Below are 9,837 nucleotides of genomic sequence, written 5' to 3' on the forward strand. Positions count from 1 at the left end.
CCCTAGCCGACGCCGGCTCCGAAGAAGTGGCTAGCCAACTCGCCGGAGCTAACTTGGGTAGCCCCGACGCCGAACCAAGCGGTTCCCGACGCCGACCGCAAGGAAGGAAGAAGGCGGCGGCCGACCGCCGTCGCGCCGCGACTCCATCTGCCCCGCTCCCGAACCCGCTCCCAATGTGCCACCTGCACCCCCGAACAACTCGCTGTGGATGCTCTTACACCAACTCAATATGACCGATAGGTCAACTATGACCCCCACGCAACTTCAAACGCACGAGACCATGATATTGGGTCTCCAAAAACAATTGAGGTTAGTGCCGCCGGATGAGTAGTCTTCCTCGGGTAATATTAGCCAATAATTATGTAATTTTTAATTTTTAGGAGTTTAATTATGTAATTTTTAATTTTTAGTATTTTAATTATGTCTTTTTTATTTTATTTGTAATTTGTAATATTTATTGTGGTTTTTTAATGAATTTTAGTATTATGGAAATATTTTTGTTTAATTGAATTTTAAATTAATTGTGCTCGTCCTTGCGGAAGAGCACAACTGTGAGTGTTGTGCTCTCGCCAGAGAGCAGGCAGAAAAAGTGGGGCAGGGCCCACAACCGTTCCGCTGACGAGAGTACGGTTGTGGATGCTCTAACGATACAATACAAGGACCAGTTTGGAACATACATGATTTAGAAAGTTCAGAATGCATCATTCTGTTGCAATGCCAATTTCTTTGCTTCTATCCTTCTTCTTTTCTTCTTCATCATTTGTTACGTCGAAGCCCACTGCCTCGATCATCAAAAACAATTGTTACTTGATTGAATTAGTATTCAATTCTTCTCTGTCTAGAGATTTAGTGACATGGAACCAAACATATGATTGGCTGGCCGTGTTGTCGGTTTGGCCCTTGTCAGCGAAGGCATCTCTGGCGGAATGGGTGAGTCATCAACCCTTTTCCGGTTAACACACTTTTCGAGCCTCGACCTATCCTTCAATGACTTCACCAGTGAGATTCCTAACCAATTCCATATCCACGCTTTCTAACCTATCGAACCTCGTTTATTTAGACTTATCAAGTAACTTCGTTACTGGTTCACTTCCTTCTTTCCATGTGTGCAGCAGACTCGAAAGCATAGACCTTCTCGATAATTATCTAACGGTATCACTTTCTCACTTGGACTTTAGAAGTCTCTTACAAACCTCTCTGATTTAATATTAGACCAAAACTTATTCTGTGGTAGCATTCCTCACCATCTCTTTCTCTTTCCTTCTCTTAGTCTCGCTTACAACGAATTTAGTGGAGAAATCGAAGAATTTCCCGTTGTAAACGATCTTCGTGAGATAGATTTGAGCAATAATAGGATAACAGGTCCTCTTCCTAGCTCCTTCTTCCGGTTTCAAAACATTTCCGTTCTCTCACTTTCTGAAAACTCGTTCGATGGCGCTTTTCAACTGCGAAAGATTCAGAGTCTTTCAAAGCTCAAGGTGTTGGACCTTTCTTACAACAACTTGTCAATCAACACAACCATCTTAACCTCAAATTCTGATGGATTTCCCAAGTTTAATATGTTGCATTTGGCATCATGCAATATTTACGAGTTTCCATATCTCGGAGAACAATCCTCTTTGGTGACTTTGGACCTCTCGAACAATCACATCGGAGGGGACATTCCTGGTTGGATTTGGGAAGCCGGAAAGGACTATTTGAACCTTTCGTTTAATCTTCTGACCGGTCTAGAAAAGCCTCGCTTTGTTGCATCCGCTGCTTACCTAGACTTGCAGTCGAACAAGTTGTCGTGTTCTACGTTGCTTTCCTCAATTCTTACCTCTCCAAATATAAGTGATGCGGTTATCTTGCTTGCAAACAATCAACTAACCGGAGCGATTCCAAACGTTTTCGGCTGATCTGTTTGAAGGAAACACGGGGTTATGTGGTTTCCCACTCGACAGAAGTTGTAGCAGCTCTCATGGACCCGGTTCAACACCATCTGAATCGAAAAACGAGGAGATTGCGTGGGAATATGTGTTTGCTGCATCTATGTTGTGGGATTCAGAAGCATTGCATGGACACTGTTATGTTGTAGAAGGTTGAGAGAAATATACTTTGAAAAGACAGAGGAGATTGCAGACAAGATATTCTACGAGAGAGGGAGGAGAAGAAGACATGAAATAAGAATAAGAAGAATGGGGTTAGGAAACATCATTAGTGAGGTTTTGCTTACCATATGGTCTGTTGTTACAATGCAAAGGAAATACAGTACTCCATAATGAAACACAGATCTAATAAAGAATAATTACTAATTAATACTCCCTCTGTGCGATAATAAATGTCCCATATTTATATTAACCAGCTCGGACTTTAAGAAACTTTTTTGACTTTGTAAAGAAATGTGAGTAGAAAAAAAATTAGTGGTCTTACTTTTATATATTAGTTAAATGAGTTAGTGAAATTTGAGGTCCAGTGACTAGATACATTAAAAGTGAAATATAACATTTAATGATAGACGGACGAAAAATTAAATACTCTATCAGTTGCAAATGGGGTGGCGTGGAATGCGATGGTGCTGGCCGTGTTGTCGGTTTAGCCCTCAGCAGAGAAGGCATCTCCAGCGGAATGGGTGAGAGTCATTCACCCTTTTCCGGTTCACATACATGTCGGAGCTTGACCTTTCATTCAATGACTTCACGACGAGTGAGATTCCTAACCAATTCCATCTTCTCACGAATCTAAAACACCTTGACTTGTCTCGTTATGGCAGAAGATACTTTGAGAAGATAGAAGAGGTTGTTGACAAGTTATTCTACAGAAAGTTAGTGTAACGTGGTTTCTATTTTTATATATCGATTTTATAATAAAATGTGAGTGAAATAAGTTAGTAGAATGAGAGGTTTAATTAAAAAAAATGAAAGTGAAATGTAATGTTTAATGATGAATGGATAGACGAAAAATGAAAAAAAAAATAAAAATATGTAATTAGTAGGCTTTCCCAAGTTTGGGCCCTTCTCAACTTTATTGGGCCTGTGCACGCACTTTATATTGGGCTTCGATTGTAATAAATGGGCCTTTAGAACCAGCCCAATAACAAGGGCTATCGAGGGAAATTCAACTAATAGGAGTATTATCTTTTTTCTCAAATAACACCCGTTTTAAAAAGTAGTCATTTTATTTTATTTTAATAATATTGATAAAATTTATTTATTTCAATTTATAGATCAGCTTCATAATCTAGAGGGCATTTTGTTGTTTACTCTATGATATATATATGTTAGAGGTGCAAACCATCCCACGTGGAGAAATGAGAAATAAGTAAATATGTAAGCAATATAGGTGGTGTTCGGTTTCCTAGATAAAATAATACTAAGATATAATTTAAGATTGAGTTGTGGGATTATTTTAGTCATAGGGAGTTAGCTATGACTAATTATCCCATGATTATCCATCTAGGATTGAGTTGAAGGACTAAATCTCATGAACCAAACATACTACTAATTTAATCCGGGATAAAATCTTGCAAACCGAACACCCATAGTATATTAATCCCAACTCTATTAGTATGATAACTTTTTTAATTTGAAATATGATTCAAAAGCAAAAATAGCGTATTAATGTTGAATTCAAATGTGTATCACCAAATCCTAGAGAAACTATATCAGTTAATCAAGCATTTCTATCGACAATTTGGGCAAATTTTATAACAAATCCACCCATAAGAAATTTGGAATTTGCAGGAAAGTCCTGACTTATGTCAGACTTTAAACTATTAAAATAATGAATGGGTTTGGAATATTCTCATAAGAAAATTATTAATCTCATACTAGTATAAAAAATGACACAGGGAACTGAGACATTTAATTTACAATGAGCAGGCATAGACAAAAAAAGTTCCATATAACAATGACCTAGTCTGTTGTTGCATGTGGCTTTTGACCTTTTGCAAACTTGTTAGTGTAAAATTTAAATCTTTTCATATACAACCACTTCGCCTCAGAAAATAAACATTTACGTACTAAAAATATACAACTTGTTGTCGAATGTTAATCCTAAAAATATTTTACACTAGTGAAGAGTTACTATTAATTATAGGATCCGTATTATTTTTAAAATATTACTATTGATGACTTAAACCGATTGGATGTGTCAAAAACAATTTACACCCACTATAACAAAAACATTTAATTAATAAAAGAGATTATTGTTATTTAAATCTCAACTTTTCGTTGAATTCTGATCGGGCTCACGACTTTTGAAATTGGAATATATAAACATAACTTTTCATTTCACAATTGTCCCACAATAGTAAAAATCGATAATAATATGACAAAATCAAATATAACATGATAACAAAATGACATTGTTTTGAAAAAAGAATAAAAAAATGTAACTCTAATTTGATTGTTGATTAAAATGGCATTAATTTATCTGAAACGATGTTGTTTCATTTTAAATTTTGATAATTGTGAGATGGTACGAAAAATTGAATCGTTATGATTTTATATACTGACCAGAAATCAACGAAAAGTGTTGAAAAGTAAAATGCGGAAAATAAAATACTATTGCAGAAAGTAAAAGATGAGGAGAACTTTAAAGACTACATTGTGAATGACTTGAATTCATTCTCTCAATGGTTACACAACCTTTTATAGGCTATAATTCTAGCTATACATGGAAAATATATTCTAATTCCATAAATATATTCTTGATTTGATTTTTCATAATCTTTAATTGATTTCCTTCATTATTCTTGCCATAACTTCATCCCTTGCCTTCTTGTTCTCCAATTAATTGATTTCCTTATTCCAACACTCCCCCTCAAGTTGAGTATCGAGTTTTTCGACACTTAACTTGCACGATCTTTAGTTTGATAAATAGTTTATACTCGTATTTAAGAGTTCTTCTATTTCCATTGACAGTTTATGTTCGTATCATAGAGCTTCTTCAATTTATCATTGATAATTTATACTCGTATCAAAGAGTTATTTTTTCTTCATTGAAAGTTTAGACTCGTTTCAAGGAGCTCTTCATTCATCATTGAAAGTTTAAACTCGTTTCAAGGAGTTCTTCAATTTTTCTTCATTGAAAGTTTAGGCTCTTATCAAGGAGCTCTTCAATTTTTGTTGACGGTTTTAACTCGTGTCAATGAGCCAATCTAGACAGTTAACTCGTGTCCGGGAGTTTGTCTAAACAGTTTTTACTCATATTTAGGAGCTATCTTAAATAGTTTTAGCTCGTATCTAGGAGCCATCTTAGACAGTTTTGACTCGTGTCGAGGAGCTAATTCTGACAGTTTTGACTCTTGTCGAGGAGCTCATTCGGACAGTTTTGACTCATGTTGAGGAGCTAATTCTGACAGTTTTGACTCTTGTCGAGGAGCTAATTTAGACAGTTTTTACTCGTATCTAGGGGCTATCTTAAGACCATTCTCGGTCCATTCCAGCTCAAACTATGAGCCCATTAAGCTTCACCAATATTCACGTATTACTTCTCGCCCTCTTGGCGACTCCATCTCTTCCGGCAGGGTATTGTCTCTCCCCCTCTGCCGGATAATTCTTCGAATGCTTTACCTTTCCTGGTTGTCTTGCTACCAATCTTTCCTGGCTCCACCAACATGTGGGTTGTGCCTTTGCAGCTTAATGGGCTCCCTTTTGGCAATGATAAATATCCATTAATATAAATAGCTAGTGTCAAATGCACAAATTCGAATATTATTTTCATGTCTTTTGCACTAGAGTATTCAATCATTCGTCATGTTTTCGTGCATTCTAGAACTGCGATGCGTATACAAAGAACGATGAACGACGACAATGACCGTCGACGGAGGCTGTTGACGGAAGAACAATGGCCGGCCCATCCGTTCCGTCTACTGTAATTTGGAGCCATTGCATGTGGAGGAAGGGCAATTTGGTAATATAGGTTTATATATATATTCTAATACAAGTTGGTACTATTTTATCTTGTTTTTTTAAAGTGGGAATCTCCCATTTTCGCAGGTAGCACCTTCCTCGCAAACACTTTTAGACACATTAACAATAATCAATACAAAAATTTGTTTAAAAAAAGAGGTGACAAATAATAAGGTAGTTGGGTCAAAGTCACGGATTTGAAAAGGGTCGCATTTTCATACACTTTATGTCCACTAAAAAATGTTTGTATTTATCATTTTGAGTGTGCATAATTTGAAATTTAATTATTTTTTTTGAGTAAATGGACCTTACATTCTCCTATAAAAAAAGAATGTATAAAAATGCGATTCATTCAAATAATTTTTTTTCACCCACCTTCCTTTATATTTTTATAATTTTTTACAAGTCAAAGTGAGACTTTAAGTCGCAGCCTAATTCGACTTCCCATCTCGTATTTAAACTACATCAACTCAAGTTCAGAATGCATTACTCCTATTTGCAATGGCAATTTCTTCCCTTCTCTTCTTCGTCGTCCTCGTCTTCATAGTATTGATCGACGGCCAATGCCTCGATCATCAAAAAAACTTGTTACTCGACCTCAAGAGCGAGTTGGTATTCAACTCTTCTCTATCCCAAAAGCTAGTGACATGGAATCTAACATACGATTGCTGCGAATGGGGCGGCGTGGAATGCGACGGCGCTGGCAGTGTCGTCAGTCTCCTCCTCGACTACGAGAGCATCTCCGGCCGAATCGGTGAGTCATCAACCCTTCTCCGTTTAACACACTTGTCGAAGCTCAGCCTCGCCGGAAATGACTTCACCTCAACTCAGATTCCTAAGAGCATTCATCTCCTCACAAATTTGAAACACCTTGATTTGTCACGTTCGGGTTTCACCGGAACAATCCCAAACACACTTTCAAATCTAACAAACTTAGTTCATCTTGACTTATCCGCAAACTCCCTCACTGGCTCACTTCCTTCTTTTCGTTCTTGCCACGGGCTCGACACCATTGACCTTCGCGATAATCATCTAACCGGATCGCTCTCTCGCTTGGACTTCGGGAGCCTCACGAATCTCTCTTACTTAGCTTTAGAGCAAAACTCAATAAATGGAAGCATTCCTCGCAGTCTCTTCCTCCTGCCTTCGCTAAGTCTTCTCATGCTAGCCAACAACCGATTCAGTGGAGAAATCGCAGAATTTCCTATTGCCAGCGATCTTGAATTGCTAGATTTGAGTTATAACATGATCAAAGGCCCTCTTCCTAGCTCATTCTTCCGGTTTCCAAACATTTTCTCCATCCAACTCTCTAACAACTTGTTCAATGGCACTTTTCATCTGCGGAAGATCCTAAGTCTTTCGAAGCTCGTGGAGTTGTCTCTTTCACACAACAAACTGTCAGTCGACACGACCAATTTCGCCTCAAATTTCGATGGAATCCACAGCGTTGGTGTATTGCATCTAGCATCCTGCAATCTCCACGAGTTTCCATATCTCAGAAACGTGAGGCATTTGGATCTTTCAAACAATCACATTGGTGGGGAAATTCCTGGTTGGATTTGGGAAACTGAAAAGGACTATTTGAATCTTTCTTTTAATTATTTAACGGGTTTGGAAAAGCATCACTATTTGCATTCTTCTCATCTATTTAGTTACTCTGCTCTCTTGCTCGGAAACAATAGACTAACCGGCGCGATTCCAACCTCCTTCTGCAAAGCATCTTCGTTCAGTGTTCTCGACTTGTCTTTCAATAACTTGAGCGGTAGCATACCTCCGTGCCTATTCCAGAATAGTACAGTGCTCAATCTAAGAGGAAATCAAATCAGTGGTGTTATCCTGGATCAATTTCCGGGTGAGTGTGGCCTAGAAACATTGGATGTTAGTAACAATAATTTGGGCGGGAAGCTTCCTAAGTCTCTGGGAAATTGTAAGAGCTTAGCGTTGCTTAATGTTAGAAACAACGACTTCGAGGGTAGTTTTCCTTGCATGCTACCGTTGAGCTTGCGCATACTTGTGTTGCGCTCCAACAGATTCCATGGAGACTTGAGATGTCATAAGAGTTGGCCGAATCTTCAAATTCTAGATATATCATCGAATGATTTCAGTGGGAATGTGAGTCTGCTAAACTTCTCGAGCTGGAGTGGTATGATGCTAGAAAGGCGAAGGCCTAACCGATCGAGCTCTGATTATCTACGCCCCGACTATTTCTACCAGGACCAGGTGGTGATAATAGTCAAGGGAAATGATCTGGAGCTTGTCAAGATTTGGCCTGACTTTACATCCATTGATTTGTCTTCGAATCGTTTTGAAGGAGAAATACCAGATGCAATTGGTAATCTTAGCTCGCTTTATCTTCTCAACTTATCCCACAATGCTTTCAGTGGCGCCATCCCAAAATCATTGGGTGGATTGACAGAGCTTGGGTCACTCGACCTCTCTGCAAACCGGCTCAGGGGAAGAATACCGGAGGAGCTCACGAAACTAACTTTCCTTTCAATCATGAATGTGTCTTACAATCATCTGACAGGGATGATTCCAACTGGCCGTCAGTTCCAAACGCTTTCTGCGGATTTGTTTGAAGGAAACGCGGGGTTATGTGGTTTCCCACTCGACAGAAGTTGCAGCAGGCCTCCTCATGGACCATCAGAAGCAAAAGATGATGATGCAACGCCATTGGAATCGGAGATAGAGTGGGAATATGTGTTTGCTGCGTCTGGTTATGTTGTGGGAATAGGAAGCGTTGCGTGGACACTGTTATGTTGCAGAAGGTTGAGAGAAAGATACTTTGAGAAGATAGAAGAGGTTGCTGACAAGATATTCTATGAGAGAGGAAGGAGAAGAAGACATGAAAGAAGAGTAAGAAGAAGAGAAGAGAGGAATGCGGTTAGAAGAAGGCATCATCAGTGAGGTTGAGCAATGTGGTTTGTGTTTAATTAGCATATGAAATGGTGATGTAAAACTTTTCTATTAGCATTGTGTGATTGTGTTTTTGTAATACTAGAATTGTGTGATCTGCCTCTTTAAAATTCACAATAAAAGTTATAATTAAATACTATCTCTTAAGAATTTCGTCAAACACCTTCTGCTCCTTCAAATTCCAGCTTTCAATCAGGCAATCTAGCAGACAAATGGCAGATACTATCAACAAATTTAGATAAGGATATTATTTTTACGAATTATTGCATATATCCATGGTATGTGGATCCATTTTCAATCCAAGTTTTTAAAAGAAAATTGTTTCAATAAATGTACCTTTTCAAGAATGTATTACCAACTGAAAAATGAGGTATAAATGTGTATTTACAAATGAATCAACACTTTGGGTAAAGTTGAAAAAAAGAAAAAAAATCGTATAAATATTAATTTTTGTTTTTCGGCATAATTAATTTCTAGGCTTTTTTAAGGTTTGGGACCTTCTCAACTTTATTGGGCTTGTGCACGCACTTTTTATATGTTGGGCTTTTATTATAATAAATGGGTACCGAACCAGCCCAATAACAAGGGCCCAAAGAGAAATTTTCAAAACAATTTTAAAATAGTTTAATTTTATTTGTTTTGAAATATTCATGAAATTTATTAATTTAATTTTTGTTGATACTATCTCCAAATATATTACTACGATATAGTATTATTTATTTAACATATATAGTATCTGACTGACCAATTTCACTACATATTATACATTTATTTATCATTATTAGTACTATAACATTATATCGACCATCTCTAAACAACAACAAGATATTTTGAGAAGATAGAAGAGGTTGCTTACAAGATATTTTACGAGAGAGGAAGGAGAAAAAGACATGAAAGAATAAGAAGAGGAGAAGAGAGGAATGTGGTTTGTATTTAATTAACATATGATGTGATGTAAAACTTTTTTTTTTTGTGAATGTGTTTTTGTAATATGAGCATCTTATTTTACAAATATATCAAACAGTTT

The 9,837-nt window shown here is 37.3% G+C and overlaps 1 protein-coding gene across 1 annotated transcript; it reads left to right on the forward strand.

Annotated features, from left to right (window-relative positions):
• The first annotated feature begins 6,335 nt into the window (after positions 1-6,335).
• LOC121761097 (receptor-like protein 19) lies at positions 6,336-8,949 on the forward strand. Its single transcript, XM_042156691.1, has one exon. It carries the CDS (start codon positions 6,396-6,398, stop codon positions 8,799-8,801), a length of 2,406 nt encoding a protein of 801 aa, XP_042012625.1. The 5' UTR covers positions 6,336-6,395; the 3' UTR covers positions 8,802-8,949.
• The last annotated feature ends 888 nt before the right edge of the window (positions 8,950-9,837 follow it).

The sequence above is a fragment of the Salvia splendens genome, chromosome 13 (assembly GCF_004379255.2).
Source record: "Salvia splendens isolate huo1 chromosome 13, SspV2, whole genome shotgun sequence".
Classification (NCBI taxonomy): Eukaryota; Viridiplantae; Streptophyta; class Magnoliopsida; order Lamiales; family Lamiaceae; genus Salvia; species Salvia splendens.

Excerpts from the sequence above, each read along its gene's own strand:
- LOC121761097 (XM_042156691.1), top strand. The coding sequence starts at position 6,396 with ATGGCAATTTCTTCCCTTCTCTTCTTCGTCGTCCTCGTCTTCATAGTA.